Source organism: Mesoplodon bidens (assembly GCF_964165515.1).
Source record: "Mesoplodon bidens genome assembly, chromosome: 18".
Classification (NCBI taxonomy): Eukaryota; Metazoa; Chordata; class Mammalia; order Artiodactyla; family Ziphiidae; genus Mesoplodon; species Mesoplodon bidens.
The window spans coordinates 7,958,527-7,984,013 of record NC_138175.1 but is presented as its reverse complement, the minus strand read 5'-3'; the positions used below and the strand labels follow the sequence as shown (position 1 = coordinate 7,984,013).

The following is a 25,487-nucleotide window of genomic DNA, read 5'->3' as shown; positions in this document are numbered from 1 at the left end:
CCCAAGGGAGTGTATTACCTCGAATGTGCTGGGGGCAGGGTTCCGGGCTGCCCCCCCAGGCAGCCCTTCAGGGTCTGCAGCTGCCCCAGCGCCTGGGTGTGGCTCTGGACTTGGGAAAAGCCCTGGGGCTCCAGCAACAGCAGCTCTTGCTCTAGGTGCTCCAGCTGAAGGTAGAGACACTGCCTGTAGGCACTGTCCTTCCCAGCGTCTCTTGGGCCCACCTTGGGCCTGGGGCACTGCATTTTTTCTGGAGGACCAGGGAGAGAAAGAGCATCAGCTGGTGCTGAGTGACAGAGCAGACCGCGTGCAATAGAAACAGGAGTGTTAGTAATGGCTTTCTTGTATCGATCGCTTACTGTGTGCCAAACCATGAGGAATCTGAGGATCAGAAAGATGGGATACTTGGCTCATATGGTCAGTTAGGATTTGAATGTTTCGCTTTTAGTCTTTTATCAAGGGCATTTTCAAAATTTCCTTACACGTAGAAGAGACAGGAATAGTATACCCATTGCCCTCCTGCAGCAATTACCCACATTTTGCCAAAATTGTCTCGCCTCAGCCCTCCAATTTTTTTTTTCTGCAGTACCTTAAGCATATCCTAGACATAATGTCTCTCATCAGCAAATATTTTAATACGTACAAGATTTGAATTTGAACCCAAGTTTGCCTGTTGCCAAAGATGGTATAAGTCTTAATCTTTTCTTTTTAACTTTTTATTATGAAAAAATTTAAATTACAAAAGTAAAGAGAATGATGAGATGAACCTATACCCATTGCTCAAAATTATCACCTCATCCTATTACCAGTCCTGTTTCGCCTGCACCCCACCCACCCTCTCCATGTGGATTATTTTGAAGTAAATTCCAAGCCCCAATGTCCTGACACTAAATATTTTAATATGCTCCTATGGAAGAAGAGGACTCCTTTTAAAAACAAAACCACAATGTGTCATTATCAATTTTTAAAACAATAATGATAGTCCCTTAATAGCGTGAAACAACCAGTCAGTGGAGAAGTTTCTCCCCGTTATCTCTGAATGTTTTTCTACAGTTCGTTTGTTCAAATTTCAGTTTCCTTAAGTTTTTTTTTTTTTTTTTAAAAACAAAGGTGTTGGGCTTCCCTGGTGGCGCAGTGGTTACGAATCCACCTGCCAGTGCAGGGGACACAGGTTCGAGCCCTGGTCTGGGAAGATCCCACATGCCGCAGAGCAGCTAAGCCCGTGCACCACAAATACTGAGACTGCTCTCTAGAGCCCGTGAGACTCAAGTACTGAAGTCCACAGGCCTAGAGCCTGTGCTCCGCAACAAGAGAAGACACCAGAATGAGAAGCCCGTGCACCGCAATGAAGAGTAGCCCCCGCCCGCTGCAACTAGAGAAAGCCCACGCGTAGCAATGAAGACCCAACGCAGCCAAAAATAAATAAATAAATAAATTTATTTTTTTTAATTGATATTTAAAACAAAAAAACAAAACTAAAAAAAAAGGTGTTTTTTTGTTTTAAATTACAGAGGTAATACATATTAATTGCAAGAAAAAAACAAATTTGAATCTTTTCATTATTCCCCAAGCCTTCTAAGGGAAGCTTGGACTCTCCAGGTGGAACCAGGCCTGGGTCCCTGGAGCCTGAGCTGGGAGGCCGGTGCCCAGGGGCACATTCTCTTGGGACAGGAAGGGCCCAGGTCTGGACCAGTGTGCATCTTCACAAGGGGTGCGTGAAACTGGATATAGAACATGGCAAAATGGAGCACCCTGACCCCAGGACCCCTCCCCAGTCACCAGTGAGAAGTGAATGAGAAAATAACAAGTGATGTGGAGAAGGCTGTGGCTCAGACCCGATGTTGGTAAAGACCTGGCAACATTGGCTCTGACTCCCTCTGACTCAGGCCTCCTACCTCCCCCTCCCTCCTGGGCCTCCCTCACTGAAGCCACAGCTAATGGTTCCAGCATCAACAGCCTTTGTGTTGTAAGCATTCCGGCAATGTTTCCGGAAGATACCATCATTTGCAATCATAAACACTTACTGAATCCTTGCTTTGTGTCAGACTTGGGTCTAAGTGCTTCATGTGTCGTATGATCTCATTCAGTCCTCAAAACAAGCCAAGGAGCTGGGTGGATCAGCGCTTCCATTTTATAGGGGGGAGGAAATAATCTCAGAGAGGTTAAACAACTGTCCAAAGTTGCACAGCTGCTTTTGCATCTGGGAGAGCCCCAGGTCTGGCCAACTCCAGAGCCCTTGTTCTAAGGCCCATGCTGTGAATGCCAAAGTCCCCCAAACCCCAAAGACCCCAAACAGGGCCAAGTGTCCAGCTACTGCAGGGACGACCTTCATGGGCAGCCCAAGCCCAGCTCTTCAGGGCTAATCCTCCAGAGTGGCTGGAACACGGGGGTCAAAGTAGGGCTGACCATGGGGTCAGCATAGGCCTGGCCAGGAGGGAGTGCTACAGTAAGGACTTGGGACCTGGTCTTGAGGACGGTGGCTCTCAACATTCAGTGTGCATAATAGTCACAAAAGTGACTGGTAAAAAATGCAGATTCCTGGCTTCACCTTAGAAAATTTAATTCACTGTATCAGAGGTGGAGCCAAGAGTTATGAATTCAAACTCCCTAATCTATAGACCCCATGTTTATATTCTAAACAAGGTTTAGACTGTGACCAGCCTTGTGTTTTAAAAATGGCAGCATTCTTAACCCACACCATCCAATATGGCAGCCACTTGCCACATGTGACTTTTTAAAATTTAAAAGTTTTTTTTTTTCTAGTGCCCTGACCAGAGATTGAACCCCGGCCCTCTGAGTTGGGAGTGCAGAGTCTAATCCACTGCACCACCAGGGAAGTCCCTCAAAAGATATTTTCAAAGGTGTGTATTAATTGCAAGTGAGGGTTGCAGGAGAAAGAGAAGGTGATTCTGAATTTTTAGTATTTCATAGGAATAACAAGGAAGAGGAACAGGTTTTTACGGGAAGATATATATGGTTTAGTTTTTTTTAATAAACTTATTTATAAAATTTAAAATTAAAATAAAAAATTTAGTTCCCTAGTCACACTAGCTACATTTCAAGTGTCAATAGCTACATGTGGCCAGTGGCTGCCATATTGGTCAGTGCAGATATAGACCATTTCTGTCACTGTGGGAAGTTCTATTGGACAACCTGATCTAAACACTGGAGGCAGCGATCTGGGTGGAAGATGGAAAGGAAAGGGGCAAGAGCAGAGCCAGAAAGACTAGTTCAAGCCAGAATAATGTGCAATACATATGTGCAGCTCTTCACACAATTCATGATTTGGCAGCAAGCAACGTGAAAGCAGTGCAAGAGACGCTTAGGGGCTAAAGAGCACATGGTTGGAGACCCTGTTGTGGGCTTGGAGGTTGGGTTGCTCCCCTGAGGAAGGGACACATCAGCCAAGAATAAAGTCTGAGTAGGCATTGGTCAAGTGAAGAGAGGAGAAAGAACATTCTAGATCAGAGGACAAGCATGTGTGCAGGCCTTAGTGGGAAGGCAGCTTGGCGTTGTGTGGAGAGCAGGATGCCTGTGGTACTGCGCGGGAGGCGGTGGCGAGTGGTTGGAGTGGAGGCTGGTGAGGGAGACCCCCCGGTAGGACCTCTTGACTCCCTCGTGATAGTGAGACAGACGTGGCCCTCGGTCCTGCATCCACCTGGCTCCAACGGCCCAGAAATTTTAGGACTCACTTTTCACTTGTACAAACCCAAGAGTGAGTGTTAAAGGGCTCCCTGTCTGGCTGGCTTCCTTCCAGAACACCTGCCCTGCTTTGTTCTGCTGACAGATGACGTCTTCCACCAAGGCCAGCAGTTGGTTGATGTCCATTGAGTTCGCGAAGTCCCAGCCCGAGCAAGGGGGTGGCACCTTCAGAGCTTTGAACAAGGAGCTGACGAGTCTCCACAAATCCTGCAAGTCACCCAGGGGGAAGGGGACGTGAGCTACAGGTGAGGGGGCAGCAGAGTGGTCAAGAGCACTCGCCCTGGGGCTGGACAATCTGGGTCTGAATCCCAGCTCTGCCTACTGAGACATGACGCTGGGCCACCCTGAGCTTCTGTTTTGTCCCCCATAAAAATCCCTCTTCTAGGATTTCAACTGATACATTCCAGGCTGTATTCCTTGAAGTGTGGAACACAGTAGGTGCTCAATAAATGCTTAACGTGTGCATGAATGCAGAGGGAATTCTTTCTGTGTGCTTCCAGCCTGCAATCTGTTTGAAAGTACAATATTTTGTACATAGTAGGTATGCAAAAATGTGTTTGCGTGTGTGTATATGTTGTAGGTGTTTGCGTGAATATATGTGCCTGTGTGTACGTGCATGTAAGCATGCACATGTGGCATGTGTGCACCTATGTGTACATGTATGTGTGCAGGTGTGTGCAGGTGTGTTTTCAGGTATGCATATGTGTGTACATGTGCACACATGTACATGTAGGTGTGGGGTATATGTCTGTGGATGTGTACACATGGCATTTGTGTATGCATTCATGTGTAGGTGTGTGTGTATGTGTACATGTGTACACTGTGCAGATATATGTGTATATGTGTGTACACATGCACATGTGTACATGTTTGTAGCTGTGTGTGCATGCTGAATGTGTGCACATGTGGCATGTGTGTATGCATGCATGTGTAGGTATATGTGTGTACTGTGTGCACATATGTGTATGTGCATGTGTACGCAGTTGACGAATCTTAATGACTGATGCTGTCTGGCAACGTGGGTTGTAGGCCTCAAACCCCAGTCCCCACCCCCTTCTGCCCAGGCTAGAGCTCCCCACACTGCCAAGGTTGAGGACCTGCCTTGGTCACTGCTTCAGGTGTCAGAAGACCATCCTCCACAGGCTGTGGTGAGGGGGCCAGGCTGAGGGGCCCCCCATCCCGTTTCCCAGCATTCTGCTCCTTGGTTACCCAAGGATGGGTGTTCCAAACAATCTGAACAATCAGGAGGTTGATGGGAAACATGAGGAGTGAGCTCTCCAGCCCAATCATCACTTCCTGCCAAGTGAATTCGATTTTACCTGGGGCAGATGGAGGGAAGGGGTCAAGGGGAGAGTCCCCTCCACCCCTTCCAGAAGGTGGCTGTGCAGTGAGGGTTAACCTTGCCCAAAGAGAGGTCTGCCCCTTGAGTGGCTCCTGGGAGGTGACCACTAAGCCCTTGGGCTGTCCTGCCTGGTGGGTATGCCTTTGTTTACCTGGGGTCTTGGGCCACTCCATATAGTCTATGCTAACAGTGTGATTTATGGTGGGGGCCTTGGTTGCACCGTATCACCTCAACCTCTGGAGGGGCTGGAGGCTGAGGTCAGCCATACTGGGGTCAGCCATGTCTATGTGAACGTGCCCCAGTAAAAACTTTGGACACCAAGGCTCGGGTGAGCATCCCTGTTTGGCATTATTCCATGCATGTTGTCATACATCATTGTCAGGAGGAGTGAGCGCTGTCCAGACTCCACTGGGAGGTCATAACTGGAAGCTCCGTGCTTGGTCTCCCATGGACCCTGCCCCACGTGCCTCTTCCCTTTCCTGATTTTGATCTGTATCCTTTCTCTAATAATTATGAGTATAATGGCCTTTCTGACTACTGTGAATCCTTCTAATGAATTATTGAACCTGAGGGTGGTCTTGGGACCTCTGGAATTGCAAGGCATTTCTGGGGCAGTGACAGTTCATGTCCACCAGCCACTAGCCCTGATCGCCATGACAGTGGGAGTTACCCAAGTCCATCTTTTGCTCAGCTGGGTCCTTGGGGACGCCCCAGAACATGATGGTGGTCAGTATGGTGCAGAGGAACAGTGAGAAGCAGCAGGACACCTGGTGGGCATGGGGGAAGTTGCTCCAAGCTGAGCTGCTGAAGGTGGAGTACCAAATGTGGCCATCCTGGAGGCCTGTGGAGGTCTTCATGAAAAACAGGTGGCTGTGGACAGGCCGGGGGAGAGGGACAGGCATTTAGGGAGACAGGGATTGGGAGAAGCCTAGTCTCTTTGGAGCAATCCTGGGATGAGAGGGAGGGATTTGTTTCTAAAATTCATCATCTGTTTTTTTCTTTTATAGAAGAAATACAGCATCATAGTAGCATCACTTCAAGTTAATGATGGGGACTCTGGACAGAGTGGTTGGAACCCTAGACAGCCCTCTTACTACTGTGTGACCTCAGGCAAGTTACTTTACTCTTTGTACCTCAGTTTACTCATCTGTAAAATGGGGGTAATAACAGAACCTGCCTCACTGGATTGCTGAAAGGATTAAAAACAATAATCTTTATAAAGCATTTGGCAAAGTAGCTGGCATATAGGTGAGTGTTCATCAGTGTTAGCAATAATTTTTGTTATAATTTTAAAATAATAATATATAACTCTAATATTATTTGTTTTGTTATAATTAGGGCATTAGGGAATAGTGGTTAAAAATCCCAGGCTTTGGGTTCAGACTCAGTTTGGGAGAATAAAAATTGTGAGACAGGGTTTCTGAAAGTGGCACCACATTCTCCTAAAGAATCTGTATTATTTCCCTATGAGTAGAATGTAGTTTAACCACAGGAGCTATTTAAAGGCCCAGATTCTGCTAAGAGTATCTAGAGTAGAGATTCCCAGCTGCCGCCTGTCCTGATTGGTCAATGCCAGAACCCTCCAGGATTGTACAATGCTTTGTCACTCGGGGGTGTTCCGGTGGCCTGGACTCAGAATAAAGGTGCAGAAAGAGAGAGGTCGGTTGCCAACAACGTAATTGTCCATGTTATTCATCTTATTCAACAAATATTTGATGCCCCTGGTGCTGTGTCCCAGGCTCTCTGCTGGGCACCAGGGATTCACGGGAGGGATGAGGAGCTCTTGCCTTCAGAGAGCTCCTTGCCGAGTTTCTAGGCATCACATGTGCTGATGCACTCGGAGATAATACCTGCTTCTGTAATTGAGTACTTAGTGTGAGCCGCATAGTGTGCCAAGCACATTACTACATCGTTTCATGGGACCTGGGACCCCCTATGGGGCAGGCACATTGAACTCGTCATCTTTCAGATGCGGAAGCTGAGACCTGGAGAGGTGCGGTGACATATCCAAGGTCACGCGGCAAGTCAACAGCAGGCGTGTGGGACTTTGTGATCCGTGCCCACGTCTGTGTTATACCTCTGTTGGGGTCCAAGTCTCTCTGATTCAGACCTTTTCCCCCTTGGAGGCTGAGATGCTCACAGTGGCAGCTGGGAGGAAAAGTCGTCTTGCAGTAAATGCACTAGAATTAGACTGAATGCCCATCCATAGGAGAATGGTTGTGGGACATCCATTCTGTGGAATATCATGCAACAAATAAGGAAAATTTGATCCAAACATACCCTCCTGGAAGGATGTGCGTGATATATTATTAAAGAAAAAAGGCAATGGTATATTATTAAAGAAAAAAGGCAACATATTTAGAGTAGCATACCATTTAAAAAGTTATAAAATAACGATCTGTGGTGTTGTGTGTGTATGTGCATGTGCATGTGTGTACATTTGTATCTGCTTATTTGTGTTTGGGGACAGATGTGAAAGGATGCACGACAGGAAAGGGGGTGTGGGAGTGAGTAAAGCAAGGGGAAACATGCTGAAAAATGCATCTAGGATAAAACAACGTGAAGAAGAAGCTCCAGGTGGCCAGATGTTGAATCACCATTCAGATCAGTCTGTTCACTCATGTAAACAAAATTATTCTGTGACATTCATAAGTAAATATGGATAAGTGTTCCATAACTGTTATCACCCCCTGCAGATAATTCTGTCTTGGAGGGTCCATGTCCCTTCAGGGCCCTTTAATTGCAACAAGAAAAACTGGTTATTAATGTCACACACTCAGAGCTACCCCGGCCCACTAGCTGAAATGTGCTTTTATTTGGCTGTGACTGAATTATAACACAACTTTCCTAGAGATGAAAGAACAAAGTAAAGAACATTTGCTTAAAAAGAAAAAAATATAGTACCTGAAGTGTTTCCTGTCCTGCTCTGTGGCCACTGGAAATACCTTGTCAAGGACACAGTCTCCGACATTGATGGACAGCCACGAGTTGCAGAGGAAGTACCACTTCTGGTCCATTGCCAGGTCATGCACCAGCACCCGGCTTACGTACCTGGAAGGGACCCACACTTTTGAGGATAATGTGGTGGGGGGGCTAGGTGCCAGTAGCATCTCTTCCTCTCCCAAGTTGTGACAACCAAAACCACTTCCAGCATTGCTAGCTGTCCCTGGGGGCCAACCAGTTGAGAACCACTGTGCCAGGAGAACCGAACTAAGACAGTATCAATTGAAAGGTGACTGCAACTCTCCATGAAGAGAAATGGCCTGTGGATCACAGATTCTCATTCTTTCTTTCCCTGTAAGGTCAGCTCTTCAGTGTCAGATGGAAGTGGGATGGATGTTTCATTAGATGGATGAAAGTGACTCCTGCATTTATTCAACAAATAGTTACTGAGCACTTACTCTGTGTTAGCTGGTTGAGGCCCTAAGATGCAGCAATAAATTTTTTTTAATTTAAATAAAAATATACATAAATAAAAATAATAAGATTTAAATAAGATTTAAAAAATAAAAAGTAAAATGTAAGTGGACACATGTCCTGCTCTCACGGAGCCTAATGTCATTTTTTTAAAAACAGGGACTTCCCTAGTGGTGCAGTGGTTAAGAATCCGCCTGTCAATGCAGGGGACACGGGTTCAAGCCCTGGACTGGGAAGATCCCACATGCCATGGAGCAACTAAGCCCATATGCCACAACTACTGAGCCTGTGATCTAGAGCCCTCGAGCCACAACTACTGCAGCCCTTGTGCCTAGAGCCCGTGCTCCGCAACAAGAGAAGCCACCACAATGAGAAGCCCTCACACTGCAACTAAGAGTAGCCCCCGCTCGCTGCAACTAGAGAAAGCCTGCGCACGGCAACGAAGACCCAACTCAGCCAAAAAATTAATTAATTAATTAATAAAAAACAAAAACAAAAAAACAATGGAGATTTCTCCAGGATAGTACACACAGTGCCTGTGGTTCTTAAGCTGGTTCCATGGAGCTCCATGCAGCCCAGTTTCAGTAAAGGAAGCTTGGAGGCTGCTGCAGGGGATGCTACATTCTGATGAGTGATAGGGTGAGGCCAGACTTAACTAAGGATGCTGAGACATGACAGAGACAACCTGCTCTATGCTCCACAGCTAAACGTAAGGGTTTCAGAGAATTCATAAACAAATGGAATTGTCTCCTCATTACCTCTAGTCAGCCTTCTCAGGGACAGATGGATGCCAGCTAATCAGTTTTCCTAAAAATTGTAATTCAAGGCTCATTTTCAAACGGTCGCCATTGTTTGTTTCTTTCCTTTCTCCCCTTTCTCTTAGAAATTCTGTTTTCCCCCTTTATTCATTGATAATAGTCTACTGACTGTTATTCATATGTGAGCACATTTGCGTGCAGGTAACCAGCTGTCTGAATTATTTTTTAATTGGGTTAAATGAGAAGACCAGTGAGTATAGTACCAGATCCCAACTCTCCCTTAATCCACTCCTCCTTTATATTTTTAAATATGGGGGCTTAGGGTGTTATTTCGTCTGGCAAAAAGATACTTTTCTCAAAAAAAAAAGCAAAAGTGAAAAAACCCTACAACAAAATCCACTGGGCTAAAGTAATTCAACAATGGACTGGCAGGCGCTTTGCTGAGTGGGATATGCTGATCAACCGAGGTGTCTTGCAGGTCATGTACCTTTGAGGAAGTGGCTTCCCCCCTCCGGTGTCCGGTATAAACTGTCACCAGGTGGTGGTACTGGGCAAAGGGGTCATTGTCCTCCAGCACTGTGACCTTCACCTGGACAGAAGGATGGCATTAGGAGGGCTCTGCTTGGTGGGTTCATCACCGCAGAACAGCCAAGAGTGAGGTGGGCATTCATGGTAATTAGAGGGGGAAAGCAAAACTATGTGTGCTATTGATTCATTCCATCAGGTGAGCACTGTTCTTTACCACAGCAGGGTTTTAAGTGAAAACCAAAACTTTTAAAATAAAAAAATACATTCATTATTAAATATCACCCAAAGTAGTCAAGTTGGAAATGAACTTGGTATTAAGCTGAGAATGTTTAATGCTTGAGCTGATGAATGCAAACTCTGTTCATAAATAATTTCTCATAACCTTGGTAACCAGATTGTGCCTCTAAGGGAATTTAGAAGGAATGAATGTTAAGTTGTTTTAGCAGAAAATAAATAGCAGGGGTTGGTCAGAGGCTGCAGAGCGCTCTGTGATGAGCTGCCCAGATCTCCTGTCAATGGAGGGCTGTTTTCCCAGTTGCCGAGGTGGTGTAGCCAGGAATGCAAGAGTCGCCTCTGTCAAGGTCGTGCCCCGTCCTGGAGAGGCCGATATCTAAGAACAGATTGATGCATTGCCCAAGATCAAGACCTGGGCTTCTCAACCCAACTCAGGACAGTTCTGGAGCTCCCCAAGGGGTCACCCAGCTGTCAGTGGGCTGCATCCCAGCTTGACTTCTCCCCCTGCCTAAAGCTGAGAGACTTAACGTATTAATGTTAAATCCCTTGGGCAAATCAAAGACAGCAGGATAAATGGGGCAACTATTTTTAAGTTTCAAACCATCCGAACACCCTGAGAAGTATTGCTGTGTATAGGGACGGTTGGGAATGTTGAAAGTTTCAGAGCTTTGTGACAATGTATCCTTGTATTCATTTGTGTGCTCAGTCACTCATGAATGTTTATTGAAGGCTACTATGTGTCAGATATGACGCATGTATCAGAAAAATAATCCGAACTTTGTTGTCATAATTGGTTGCACAAATGGTTATAGTTTGATCTCGTTTCTATCCTCAGACCTGACTTATTGTCAGGCAGATCTGGGTTTGAGTTCTGGCCCCTGGGAGGGAGGTGGCTTTGGAGTAGTTAATTGCCCTCTCCGCTCCTCACTTGCCTCCTCTGTAAAATGATAGAGGTGCTGTGCAGTAAAGGGTGAATTCAGGGGGCTTGGGTTATCCAAACCCCACATATTCCAAAGGATGGACTGGTTTGGGCCAGCTCGTGGAAGATAACCTCTAAGTCCTTGAAATGGCCTGCATGATAAGAGTGTCTGACTAGTGGGGCCTTGGGCCACCCCAAGCAGTATGTGCTAACAATGTGATCTGTGGTAAGGGCTTTGGGCCAGGCTCTGTCAGTCTGACCTGGGCAGGGGTGGGGAGCAGTGGTTGCTGGAGGCTAACTGAAGTCAGTCATGCAGGCTCCATACCTATGGGACTTAGTCCCAAGAAAACCCTGGGCACCAAGGCTCAGGGGAGCTTTCCTGGTTGGCCGTGCTTCACATGTGCTGTCACACGTCATTGCTAGGAGAATTCATCTGTCCCTAGGACTCCACGGGGGGAGGAATATTAGAAGCTCTTGCCTGATCCCTCCCGGACCCTTTCCTTTGCCGATTTTAATTTGCACCATTTTCACTATAATAAACCATAATCGTAAGGATAGTGGCTTTTTAAAGTTCTGTGAGTCCTAGCAAATCACTGAACTCGAGGGTGGTCTTGGGGACTCTCAGCACAGTATCTTCCCCTTGGGGCTATCGTGAGCATTAAATGGGGGTAGTACCTGGCACATAGTAAATTCTCAATAAGAGGTCAGTTTCATACTCCTCCTGATACATTTTACTGGTCAAGAGGCTGAGGGGCCAGCTTACCTGAGATGACTCCAGGGGTCAAGGCCTGGATTTGCAGCTGGCCCCTCAGCTCCCCACCTGGGCTCCATGGCCTGGAGCCCCTGCAAAGGGACACTCCTGTCCTCCCTCCTGCTGCCGGGGACTGTGCAGCCTCACCTTGGCCTGATCTTGAGCATCCTTCCTCCTTGCCCAGATCACCACTAGCACGTAGGCCACACACAGGCAGCCCACAGTGGTCATGACCACAGAGCTGTCCTCGAAGGTGGCAAAGAGCTCAGCGGTCTGGCGGACGTCCACGGCATTGGGCATGACCAGGAGCGTGCTTCCAAAGAAGGTGAGGTGGTTGCAGAGGCAGTGTATCTGGGAGCGGGTGGTCTGTGGCCCCCCGCAACCCCAGAGAGGTCCTGGTAGGGATATTGAGGGAGCACATCCCCGCCCACCCGAGCTCAAGGTGGGAGAACTGTGGGGGGGACACTGTCCTGGGGAGGGGCTGGGGAGGCTGCTGGGAGACCAGCTCCAGGATTCCTTTGGGCTTTTATTTTTATTTTTTAAATTTTTTTTATTTTTTATTTTTTGCGGTATGCAGGTCTCTCACTGTTGTGGCCTCTCCCGTTGCGGAGCACAGGCTCCGGACGCGCAGGCTCAGCAGCCATGGCTCACAGGCCCAGCCGCTCCGCGGCATGTGGGATCTTCCCGGACCGGGGCACGAACCCGTGTCCTCTGCATCGGCAGGAGGACTCTCAACCACTGTGCCACCAGGGAAGCCCTGCTTTGCCTTTTTTAGGTAAGAAGTATTACGGGTAAAATTGAAGTCCCTTCTGTCCGCCAGCCTCCAAAAGCAGCCGTTATCACACATTTGGTGTGCATCCTTACATTACATTCTCCCACCGGGTGCTCATTCACTGGGCAGCTATTTGTTGGGTGCTACATCCAGGCCAGGCAGTGGGCAAGGTGCTGAGAGGACATTCAGGGTGACCAACTCATCTCAGTTTGCCAGAGACTTTCCTGCTTCTCACACTGAAAGCCCCCTTAGTCCCAGGAAAACTGGGACAGTTGGTCATCTTACACTGAAGAGCAAAAAAAAGACGGAGGTTGGGGGAACCATGCAAGAAAAAGGGAAGGACAGATATTTAAATCCTAAGCTGGTGTCTCAGCACCAGGAAAAAATTCTCTAAATTTTACCTACCTTAGATCGACGCACCTGCGACCCCACCCCGTCCTGGGCTCATGCTTTGAAGAGTCCCAGTCTAGCCGTCCTCAGGCTGCGCCCTTTTGCACAGGATGAGGAGTTGGGAGCGGGGCAGGGCATGCCCACCACAGCACATACCACTCAGCCAGGACTAGGGCGAGGTCCTAGGTGACCCCAAGGAAGATCCCCCCTTAAATTTTGCATTCTAGATGCCTCACTTGCCTTACCTAGTCCTGGCCCTGGGACGCCCGCTTTTAGATAGTGGTTTGGGGACCTGGACCTTAGAATTCCCTGTTACAGGGCCTGCCTAGACCCATTCCTCAGGATCGTCCTTCTGTGGAGGACTGGCTACTGCTGTGGCCATCCCTGGGCACAAGGGTGGCAAACTGTGGAGAAATGGGGTGTGTAGATGGAACTTGGGCACAGGGTCCCTGGCGGTGTGGGGAATGCGGTTGTGGGGGAGAGGAGACAGGGATGAGGCAGGGCAGGGCCCCCATCCGGCTCTTAAGTCATACTCTGCACTTAGGGGCAGTCCTTCCCTAAAGCCCCCAGCCAGCTTGCAATCCACCCAGGGCCATTTGGTGGGTAAAGAGTTAATCCAAACCCACAACCCAGTACTACCTTTTCATTCCAGGGTCCACAACGAGATGGTAAGGTAGGAGGCAACAGAAAACACTGGCATGCGGAAAGTTCTGTGCCCAGCACCTGGTGAGGAAGAGCCCGCAGCAGCCCAAACATCCCAGCAGGTAATTCTTTTACCTTGAACGAGCCACAGAGAGAGGCCGACCCCTCCAACAGCTATGGCGTCAACTGCTTTATTGACAGATTTCACGTGGGTCTTAGTTCCATGTTTGCTCACCGTTTCCCAATCCTGGTCAGCATTTGGCACACAGCTGTGGGTCTTACAGGAACCCTTGGCACACCCAGGAGGGGTGGGGCCCGTACAGAGAGGAACCCCAAGCGAGTACCAGTGACAAGACCATCTCAGCGCTGGGAGCCCAGGGACCAGAGCTGATTGATGCCCAACATCTTTGCCCTCCTGGGTTTTCACAAAGACTTGGAGGACAGTGGCTTTCCCAGTCTTTTCCAGCATGAGAAAACCATAAATTAATCTGGAAAGACCGGAAAATTTTCATGAGATCCCCTCGTGACAATAGTTTCACCTTTAGTATCCTTCGAGAAAAATGTATAAATAAGAATGCAGTTCTCAAACCCCTTGCAATAATTCTGCATTTCCTCCCTGATAAGGTCTGCAGTTTACAGATTTGGAACTTTCTTCAGTTACTTTGAGAATACAGTGGTGGTTTTCCATCCAAACTTAGTGATCCCATTTACTTATTTTTTTTCCCCATTCACTTATTTATGGCTCCTCAATGATCTCTATATATCTGTATCAGTATCTATATCTGTATCAACATCTATATAATGAGCATCAGGTACACAATATTGGGTTAATATAATTTGGGCACTATAACACAACTCCCACATTCTTTTGTACACCCCACATTTGTGTATGTGTGCATTAGTAGCTGTATATTCTTAATAACATAATAAGCACCTGGGAACCCATGACTCCACTCAAAAGCTAGGAACTTTCCAATAAGTTACATCTAGCTAAGTGGTCCTCCTGCAGTCTGTCCCCATGCTCCCCCTCAACCCAACCACATGCAGAATCCTATGTCCATTGTTTTCCTTGATTTCCATTTTATATAGTTTTGTCTTCTCTATGCTCAGAGTGTCTAACACAGCAATCACTTTAATCTGTGGAGCACCTCCTATGTGCCAGGCACCACATTAAGTACTTTATACCCCTAACCTCATCTAGGTCCCACCCTGTGGTAAGTGGCAGCCATCCTTTATCCCCATTTGCAGATGGGAAAGTTCAGAGAGGTGGGGTGCCTTGTCCAAGGTCACCTTGCAAGTACTGATGACGTGAGATTGGACCCAAGTCTGTCTGATGGCAGAGCCAGTGCCGCCAGCCCCTGCACCATCCTGTTCTGAGCCCCCGGCCTCGGAAGGCAGCCTGCAGCGGGTATTCTGCCAGCAACGTGGGGATCGGACAAGCTTTTGGTAGCGAGGACTCTAAAAGGTTGCAACACACCCAGGGTCTCGTTCACGAGGTACAAAGACCTGTGCTTCAGGTGTGGGGGACCCACTGTCTCTTGGACATCTCAACGTGCCTTCGTCTCTTCTTGGCACTTTGTGGGGGGGGGCTCCCTGTGTGTGACAGCTGGAAGCAGGAGTTGACAAGGAAGCCAAAGATGCAGCAGAAATAAACCCGGAAGGAGCTTGGCTTTAAGTCCCCTTCTGTGGCTCTGCTGAGACCTGGCTTCTTACACTACTTATGACTGTTGTCATTGGACATATGTGCCATTTGCTTCTTGTCTGTGTCCTTTGCTAGACTGAAAGCTCACTGGTTTTTCTCATCATTGTATCCCTATCAGTTGGCCTTGCACCGGGTGAATATTTGTAGAATGAATGTAAGAAGGTATATGGTGTAGGGGATGGAGACAGGTGTGTGACAAATTTCAACTAGATGTGGAGGTTGCTGTTCTTGGGGAGGGTATGGAAGTCCAACAGAGGGAGACTGCAAACATCTGCCACCCAAAGAAGGTGGCATTGGATTGGGAGATCGAAGGGTGATTGGGAGTTTTCCAGGCGGGGTAGGGAAGAAGGGTGTCCTGGGGGACACAGCAGCGTATGCAAAGGCATGGAAGAGGGAAGGGGGGCACTGATACCTCAGGGATGGCTTCTGATGGCCTCAAAGCCGATGTCTGTCACCAGGACAGTGTCACGGGCTTGGCTCCTTGGAGGCAGAGCTGAGCTGCCCTGAGACAGGGATCTGATTGCAATGAATAGGGCCACATGCCTCCAAGGGCTCTGTGAGTTCTGGAGAAGCAGTGCCTCACGTCGCTTAGAGCTTTTGCTCTGGGGACAGACCTGGGTTTGAGTCTCAGCTCTACCACCTTCTTCTTTGCTTCCCTTTCCTTACCTGGCACGTGGAGTTGTCCCAAGTCCCCTGGACCTCATCCCAGAACACACAATGGGACAGGAAGGTGGTGATGCCAACTGTGAAGTCCCTGCCGGGGGCCAGCTCCAGGTCAGACTGGGGGATCACAGACAGATAGTAGATGCCTTCTCCAAAACGCAGGTCCTCTGGGCTCAGGATCCATGTGGACAGCCCATCTGCAGGAAGCAGGGGTCCGGGTCAGTCTGAAGCCTCATGGAAACTGGACTAACATGACGGGAGAGGGGCACCAAGATGCCTTGGCAGGGAATCCGATCCTGATGGCCGCCCTGATGTCCTAGGAGTACCCTCTCCTCCTGAGCCCAGGAGCATGGAAGAAGAGGCACTCCCAAGTCAGGGTGCTAAGCACAGCTGCCGAGTCAGACTGACCAGGGCTCAGATTCTGACTCTCTCCCTTCTTGGCTGTGTGACTTTGGGCCAGTTACTTAACCTCTCTGTCTTTATCTGAAAAGTAGAAATTTCATTCTTCTTCATCCCTAAGGGCTATTATGAGGATTGTAATGAGTTCAGTTCTGTGAGTGCTTGTCAGCTTCTTCAGGGCATATAGTAAGTGTTCACCTAATATCACCTAGTAATAGCAATAATACCACCAACAGAAATAAGCACTGAATGTAGCAAGTGTTTTTTCTCTGTTTTTCTTTTTCCCTATGATTCTCAAGTTTTAAACTGGTCAAATCCCCCAGGAAGCAGCTCAAGAAACTGGCCCAGTGGTGGGACTACCTGGAACGGCCGTTGGCAGGAGGTGAGCTTGGGCGTCATCGCTGGTCACGCTGGGGTGGTAGCCGTAGCCCAGGCTGAGCATGAGTGGGATGTCAGGTCTCCAGTGCAGCTGGATCCCCAAAGCCACGCCCCCTGAAGTCAGGTTCACCCACAGAGCTTCAGGTCTGGTCAGGTTCAACACAGTTGGCTCGCCGTGTCCTTCTGAAAGCTGAGGCGGCAGGATCTGTCGTCAGAAACAGTCAAATCCAGGGTGTGCCAGGACAGGAATGCCAGTGAGCGTCAGGGCTGCTGGGCAGGGTGAGCCCTTGGGGACCCAAAATCCACCCTGCACTCTGCTCTTTCCACTAGTTTCCGGGGGCTGCCGTGACAAATGACCACAAACCTGGTGGCTTAAAACAACACAAATTTATTCCCTTACAGTTCTGGATGCCAGAAGCCCAAAACTAGTCTCACAGGGCTGCAGTTGGCAGGGCTAGTTCCTTCTGGAGGCTCCAGAGGAGAATCCACTTCTTTGCCGATTCCAGCTTCTGGAGGTGCCTGCAGTCCTTTGGCTCATGGCCCCTCCTTGCATCACCCAACCTCTTGCTTCTGTCATCAAATCACCTTTTTCTTTCCTAGAGTTAACTCCCCCCTCCGCCTGCCTCTTAAAAGGACCTCTTGATGACACTGGGCTCACCCAGATAACCCAGGATCATCTCTATATTTCAGGATCTTTAACTTGAATCACATCTGCAAAGTCCCCTTTTGCTATGTCAGGTGACATATTCACGGCTCAGGGATGAGGATGTGGATAGTTTGGGGACATTTATTCAGCCAGTGCTTATCAATCTGTTCACCCCAGCTTGGGGCTGCATCTGCACAGAAAGTGCACAAGGGTGCATCTTTCTAGTTTGCACAAAGGTGGCATATGAACTAGTGGTGGTGTTGATCAAAGAGTGAAACAAGTAAGATTAAGTTAGGAGCACAGGCCGCAGAGGCACAGAGACCTCTGTTTGATCTTGGCTCTGCCCTATATTAACTCTAGGACTTCTGACCAATTAACAGACCATTCTGAGCATCAGTTTCTTTTCTTTTTCTTTCTTTTTTTTTTTTTTTTTTGGCCTCACTGCGTGACTTACGGGATCTTAGTTCCCCAACCGGGGATCGAACCCAAGCCCTCAGCAGTGAAAACACGGAGTCCTAACCACTGGGCTGCCAGGGAATTCCTGAGCCTCAGTTTCTTGTCATCAGTAGAATACATAGACTCACGGAGATTGTTCAAAATGTTATCATATACAAAATACTGAGTCAAGTGCCAGATACACAATAGCGCTCAACAGTTAGTTGCTGCTATTCCTCTGCTTTTACTCTTATATTAGAATTTCTCACAACCACTCTCCATTTAATCAGCTCTCCAGATTAACTGATGCCCTCCATCCCCTTTTAAAAACAGACTGATTAATGCCCACCATGCACTTTTTATTTGCTCCTGGTGGCCCTCTACGGTAGACACAGGAATATGCCAGCCAGCTCTCCCTTCTAGGAAGGACCTCCTACCCAGTCACAGGGAGTACGGTCAACAGACAGGCTCCAGCTCTCAGCTCCTTCAGGGTCTGCCCTGAAGAATTTATTACTTATATTTCCTAGGAGCAGAGGACCTGCCATGCCACGTGGGGCCACAAGGGAAGCACTCGGTCAGGATGCAGAAGCAGGCAAGGGGGAAAGCCTAGTCCACAGCTTCATTGGGGTTTCCACAGGAAAGGCAAGACAGGGCATAGAAAACAGCTTAGGATTGGCCAGTCTGAATAATTTCAGCAGACTTTGGCTATAGGGCTGGTCTCTAGTTGATACCTGGCCCTGGGATGATTTGGGGCAGAGCTTGAATATTGGCCTGGTGAGTGAGTCAGATAAAGGGGGTGGTTGGGGTATAGACTCAGGACTGGTTGGTGTTCACATGAAAGGTGTGCCCTGGCAGAGCCCTTGCTCTCTCTGAGAACTGGCTGGCCCTGGGAGGTGCAGTCTCTCCCCTCCAGCAAGATTTTTAAGATATCAAAACATCATAACATACAGAAGATAGCAAACACGATTGCTAGAGCCCTAGTGGCTGCTACTTGCTGCAGAGCCCCCTCTGGGTTGACTGAGCCTTTGTGGCGTCTGGATTGTAGTCTGACTTCTGTCCAATCCTGTTTTCTTTCTTCACTCGCCACAAGCATTGATCTCTAGCAAACATCTTGCACCACAAACACCTTCTCAGTGCCGGCTTCCAGGGAACCCAATCTACGACATCTCCTCTCTAGTAACCCTGGCAGCCCCTCCTACCTGTCAGGCTGTATGCTCAACAATAGACAGTTGTGTCTGATCCCACACCTGCTAACGCCCATTGTACTTGTGATTGTAAGGGTCTGTTTTGATGATAGCTCTCATAGAGTGATAAGTTGACAAAGTAGGAGTGTAAAAGAACGATTTGCATAAAAACTTAAGTTGAAGGCTTTGAGAAGACTCAATAAAGATGAGTGGGGAAAAATTGTTATTGAATTAGTCACTGATGAGAAAACTGTAGAAGATTAGAAAAAGAGTCATTAAAATCTCAAAAGAATCTGAACTCATATTGTACCAGTGTGCCTACATTTTTTATTCACTTTAAAGAAAATCTAACTATGTTCAGGGGATGATTTATGTAGTGAAGATGATTAAAATTCCAATCAGGGCTTCCCTGGTGGCGCAGTGGTTGGGAGTCCGCCTGCCGAGGCAGGGGACGCGGGTTCGTGCCCCGGTCCGGGAAGATCCCACATGCCGCGGAGCAGCTGGGCCCGTGAGCCATGGCCACTGAGCCTGCGCGTCTGGAGCCTGTGCTCCGCGGCGGGAGAGGCCACAGAGGTGAGAGGCCCGCGTACCGCAAAAAAAAAAAAAAAAAAAAAAAAAATTCCAATCAACAGATTTAAAGAAACTTTCAGTTGTACACCTTAAGATTGATAATGACATACACTTATAGTTTTACGTTAAAATACAATGCTTAATGGAGGGTAAAGATCATTTTTAATGATTCTCTTCTTTAATCTTTCTTTCTTTTTTTTTTTTCCAATAACCGACCAACTTTTGGTCCCAACCAAGTTGAAAAAGAAGACAGAAGCACCTCCTGACTTCTGAGAGCACCCCAAGTCTACCTCGATATCCTCCGACAGATTCTTCACAGGGATGAGCTGTCCACTAGGGCTGGTCAGAGAGAGGCCACCAACAGTTCCGCTGACATCGAAGTGACTTCAGGCTGGGAATGGGTTCTTTGGGAAACTCATCATCTGAAACCAGGAACAAAGAGTGTCAGCCAAGGGCGCCGAAGGCCGGAAGGTGACTAGGTCCCTGTGTGAAGGATGAGGTTTCCTAAGATGGGATGGACAAGTGGCCCTTGGCCCTGTGGGGTGACTGGGAGGGCCCCCCGCCTTTAGCTGCTGCTGTCTGTCCTGGTATGTGTCTTCCCTTCAGGATTGTGGCTTCAGAAAGCTGGGCCTAGAGACCAAATCGGACTTGTTACAGCCGAGCAGTTACTGGGCTATAAACAGTCTGAGCCTTTCTTCCTGCAAAGCCAGCAAGTCTCTAAGAGAAAGAAGTTTGTCTGCTTTCTCTGAGGCTCAAGGAGCAGAGAGTCAGATGGGCCCTAATTTGGGAATGGAGAGAGCCCTGAGTTTACTGTTTCAAAGCTATGGAACAAAGTCTGAAGAGCTTAATTTCCAATGACTAATTGAACCAGGGCTGCTGGAGAAATTCCACAACACAGTAGAAAGAGGATGGACTGGGGAGTCAGAGGCCTGGGTCTGAACCCCAGCTCTGCCACTTTGCTTGTGGCCTCAGGCAAGTCACTGAACCTCGCCTGTAAAATGGGCATAATAATTCCATAACTGACAGGGTTGTTATCAACGTAAATGAGCAACTATATGTGCAGGTGCTTTGCAAACTCTAAAGGGCTGTTCCCAAGGAGATTCCTTCCGTTGTTACCCTTATGTCCACAGGCACCCTACCGTCCTCCGTGGAGCCAAGGGAGGGGGCAGCGGGCAGGGTGAAGGTCGCAGAGCTGGCAGCGGCAACGTGCACAGGGGAGCCTCGCTAGCTCCGGGGCTGTATTCCTTCCACAAGGTGAGAACAGAGGTGCCGGGAGAGAGGGGAGAAGGTCAGAGTCAGAGGAAGATCTGCCCACCTCTTGCTCTACAGGGATCCCGGCTTTAGCATCAGAGTGGGCGGCTTTTTTGGGATCCCTGTAGATAGTTCTGCATATTTACATCAGTAGGAGCAGCATAAAAGGCAGCCAATGTCTCCACTCTGGGCTGGCGGCTCCATGAGGACAGGGCTGTGGCCAGCTTTGCCTACTGTGGCACCCCAGTGCCTAGAGCAACGCCTGGCTCATGATGGTGGTCAATACATATTTTGTTGAATGAGTAAATGAGCTTGGCTGTAGACATCTCTCCAGACTTATCTCCCCTACCTACTTGACCTCTGATGTCATGGGCTCCCATAAAGCCATCTTTACTGGCCTTTGACCTCATCCCATCTGAGTAGGCTGGGGATCTGGTTTCAGATCCTAGTGCTGATATGGATGCTGCTTTGGGAAACTGCCCCTGGGATCCAGGAGAGCACCCCTGGCAGGAGGAACCAAGGGCGGGTGCTCGGTGCAGGGGGTCTCAGCGGTGCCTGCAGCGTCGTCCAGCCCACGACTGTCAGGGGGAGGGATGGAAGGGGGAGGGCATCCCCAGGTACTGGAAGAGGGCTCAGTGAGAGGTAGGCAGGAGCTCCACGGAGAAACTCCCAAGGGAAATGTATCTGGAATCCCCACAGGTCCACGGAGCAACAGGTTTTCCCGACACACACTGGGTGAGGTTAAAAGTGGGCTAGTGCCCTTCATTCTGCCCCCTCACCTGCACAGCCCAACATGACCCGTCTCTTGGGACACATGCGTGGCTCTGACACTGGCATGGCACTCACCACGTCCCTTCCTGTGCTGCACAAACACCCAACACCGGGACCTTCTCTTGGTGAAAAGCCCTTTCCACTCTAGGTCCCATCACTTCCCCCACTGCCAGGCAGGTCTCCTGGGCTCTGCCTGTCACAGGGTCTTGGGATGTGGGTGTGGCATGAGCCCGGTCAGGGGATTCCACAGTGTAGCCGGTTACCTGTTTGTGTATACAGAGATGGAGGGGAAGGCCAGCGTGGCTGGAAGGCCCCCGGGCAGTCCCCCCCGGCAGGACGGCGGCCTGCATGTGCCCCACAGCTCCCAGCAGCTGGGGCACTATGGCTGTCTGGAAAAGGAAGCAGGGGACACTGCTGTGGACCTGTGTCCGTATGCCACCTCTGGTTACTGCCAGCAGGCTAGTGTGCCCTTTGTCAGGGACCGGCAGAGGAGCAAGGCGGAGACCATGATGGAAGGCCCCTTACTGGGCCCAGGCGCTGTAGGGAGCCAAGAGTGAGCACCTAGAAGACTCCAGGCTCTGCCAGCAGGTGCTTTACCACCCCTGTTTGGCAGACGGGGAGACAGAGGCACAGAGAGAGCGATGACTTGTGGCGGCCACACACTGATAAGGGGAAGAGCCGGGATCGTGGCAGGGCTCACTGTGTGCCTGTCCGTGCTGCTCCACTGGACCCTGACATCTGCCCACAGCCCAGGTCTTATTCATGGGGAAATGGAAAGTCACAGGCAGAGCCATTGCACGGGGTCACCCGGGCTCAGACTCCAGTCCCCATGCAACCCAAACCCTTTGGTGAAGATGTGGCCTCGCTGAAGCCAAGGCAGGTGTGGGGAGCAGGAGGGCTGGACGTTTGTGCAGAGCTCCTATCAGTGCGCAGGTTGCGCATGCATGTATGCATTATGCTGACGGGTGTGTGACTGTACGTGCGTGAATGTGAGTGTTATGTGTGTATTGAGGGTGACTGGGTGTGAATGTAAGTATTTGAGTGTATGTGTGTGAGTGTAAGTGGGTGAATGTGTGTCTGAGTGAATGTGGTTTGAGGGTGTGGGAGTATAAGTATCTGAGCATGAATGAGTGTGCGTATGTGGTTTTGTGTGCGACTGCAACCGTATATGAGAGTCTGTGTGTGTGACTGTGTGGCCTTGTGTGAAGATAGGAGTGTAAATGTGCATCCGTGTGAGTGTGTGCCGGAGTGTGTGCTTCCCGATGTATGTGAGCGTAAATGAGTGCCTAGAAGTGTGCGTGAATGTGTGAGTGTGTGTGATTGAATGTGTGTATGAGTGTTAGTGTTTGTGGGTGTGTGTGAGTGTGTGGATATGTGTTTGAGTGTGTTTGTGTGGCCACCTGCGAGCATGTGTGTGTGAGTTCTTCTTGAATGCAGTGACGGCCCCGCATGGTAAAGGGCTGTGGAGCAGCAGGTAATGGGTTCTGTGGCTCCGTCATGATGACGTCCTGGGTGCTGTGGCCGCGTGAGGCTGTGCCGCGGCTCTTCTTCCTCTGGGGGCTGCCTCTCTTCTAAAGATGTTCTGTATCCTTGGCTCAGATTCAAACTTGCCAGGGTGAACCTACGGTCTCTCCAACGGGCGGCCTCTCCAGGACGAGGCAGAGCCTGTCACCCTACTACAGACGAGGAGATGAGGCTGTAGGAAGCTGTGTCACTGGCCCAAGTCACAAGGCTCGTGAGTGACAAGGTCAGGGTTCAAACTCAGGCCGCCTCTTCTGAAGGCTGCGCTTGGCCTGCTGTACCACACTGCCTCCCAGAAGCTCTGGTCTCTGGAGCCTTCCTTTCAGCTCCTAGAAAGGACTTTAACCTCAGTGCCTCAGTTTCCTCATCTGCAACATGTGGAGAAAGATCCACCTAGAAGTGCTGGTATGAGCTGGGCACGCGGTAAGCGTGACGTCTGTGTCTGGGCTAGGACACCTACCTGGCTGCCATTGGCCCCTGCAGGCTTTTCTGGTCTGTCCCTCAGGGAAGCTTCCAGCACGCTGCCCACAGCCTGGAACCAGGTCTTCGGTGGCCTCCTGGTGCCTCTGGTCCTCAGGATGGGCCTCGGCACTCACTGCCAACAGGGCCTCACTGGCGTGCTGCAGAGCCCTGCTGGCCTCCTGCTGGGCTCACCCCAAGGAGGAGGAAGAACAGCATGCGCTCCTGCCTGGGTTAGCCCAGCCTCTGGGCCATTCCAGGGACCAGCACTGCAGTGGAGGGGAGCAAGGTGGGGGCTCAAGCCAGGGAAAATCTGGGCTGGGCCCGTCACACAAGCTGCCTGTGTCGCTGACTTGAGGCCAGGTGTTCCTTCCCTATCACGCGCTAAGTTCCTTCAGGACACTAGCCTCATGCATCTCTGGATCTTTCCCAGAGTGCCCTGCACAATGCCCAGCACATAATAGGCATTCAGTAAACATTCACTGACTTGAGATAGCTGGCTGGCTAGCTGGCTGGCTGGCTGGCTGGCTGGATGGATGGATGGACATAGCACTTATTCCGATTTTGTAATTATATATGTATTCGTGAAATGGTTTAGTAACTGGTGGGCCCAGTTGTCTAAAAGTGCCATGAAGGCAGAGGCCATGTCTGTGTGATTTGCTGGTGAATTTTCAATGAGTTGCATAGTACCTGGCACATTCCAGGCATTGGGGGAGCACTTGTTGAATGAATGAAAAAATTAATGTATGGATAAGTGAGTGGAAGGGTGGAGAGACGGATGTATATGTACATGTATAGATGTATGTGCATAGAAGGGATGCATGAGCAAATGGATGTGTTAGTGGGAAGTATGATATTAGGGTGATCGGGGTCCCAGAAATAAAGGTCAGCATAGCAGGCTCCAGGACCAGGAATGTGAGGGGACAACCTCCTGACAGAGTGGGTGGGTCAGAGCCGAGACAGCTCTCCCCTTTACTGCTTATGGCTTCTTTACTGACATTTGGCTGCCACAGCCTTGGCAACGTGGTGATTCAATCTGAGTCCTCCAAGGAGCAGGCCCTAAGGCAAGAATCTGACAACCAGTCATTTATTTGGAGATAATCCCAGGAAACGCTGGAAGCAGAATGGGGAAGTGAGACAGGGAAGGGTAGGAAGCCAGTCCAGGGGGTGTGATCAAGCCACTTAGCTGGGGCTCAGTCCTACTTGGGAGGCCTCCACCAAGAGGAGCGGGGGAGCCGGGGTGTCTGTACCCCAGCCCATTAGTCACTGAGAGCTGCATTGACCCCCTGACATGTCCAACCTGCCAAGTTGGCAGGCAGAAAGGACTCTGGAGGGGAGGTCAGAGAAGGCCCCCAGGCAAAGAAAGGCAAGAGCTGGCAGCTGGACCTCACAGTGCACTCAAGTGGGGGACATGGCCGGGTCAGCAGCAGCATCTGGACACACCCTTGACCCCCCAGTGATTAGTTAGATGCAGGTGCGCACCGGCTGGCGGGGGAGTGAGGTGTGTGAGCACACAGGCCATCACAAGCAGAGGGAGACACAGGACTGTGAGAGGGGCACCTCCCCTCCCTTGGCATCGCCCATGTGGGACCCTTGGGAACAAGAAGGCAGAAGTCTTGGAGGCCCTGTGACTGAGGGACCTGTGACCTGGGTTGGGGGTTGTTGTCGGCCACCCACCACAGAGGTGCGCGTCCTCTTGCCTGGCTCAGCGGGTGGGAACTACTCACCCGGGCCGAGGGCGTGGGCTCCTCACTGCGGCGGGTCAGCTCTTTCAGTGCCTTGGCCAGCTCCTGCACCTTCTGCATGCCCCCCAAGGCGACGCTGACCGCAGGCACTGACCCCACAGGCAGAGAGGTTACGCCCTCTGACCTTGGCATAGACATAGGAAGGTGAGGAGAGGAAATGTAATTCCAGTGGCTTGATGAAGCTGTTTCAGAAAGATTTGGGGTCTGAGAAAGTGGCCAGGCTCGTATGGGGTTTTCCAAAGCCGGTGGACCTCTTCTTGTCTCCTAAGATGTGTGGTGGGCAGGATCAGAGCCTCCCAAGGATAGCTACA

At 49.7% G+C, this 25,487-nt stretch overlaps 1 protein-coding gene across 1 annotated transcript in view; it reads right to left on the bottom strand.

Moving 5' to 3' along the window:
• The window catches only part of LOC308605428 (polycystin-1-like protein 2), a gene marked incomplete at both ends in the record, with an annotated part of 81,779 nt that overhangs the window by 12,777 nt on the left and 43,515 nt on the right, over window positions 1-25,487 (bottom strand). The window contains 18 exon segments of the mRNA XM_081215450.1: window positions 19-247; window positions 3,690-3,906; window positions 4,801-5,018; window positions 5,712-5,911; window positions 7,946-8,157; window positions 9,617-9,805; window positions 11,796-12,224; window positions 15,821-16,014; window positions 16,577-16,799; window positions 19,720-19,815; window positions 19,819-19,851; window positions 20,546-20,653; window positions 20,657-20,672; window positions 21,715-21,795; window positions 21,901-21,988; window positions 23,366-23,510; window positions 23,512-23,616; window positions 25,159-25,300. Coding sequence (XP_081071576.1) covers window positions 19-247; window positions 3,690-3,906; window positions 4,801-5,018; window positions 5,712-5,911; window positions 7,946-8,157; window positions 9,617-9,805; window positions 11,796-12,224; window positions 15,821-16,014; window positions 16,577-16,799; window positions 19,720-19,815; window positions 19,819-19,851; window positions 20,546-20,653; window positions 20,657-20,672; window positions 21,715-21,795; window positions 21,901-21,988; window positions 23,366-23,510; window positions 23,512-23,616; window positions 25,159-25,300 — 2,925 coding nt within the window.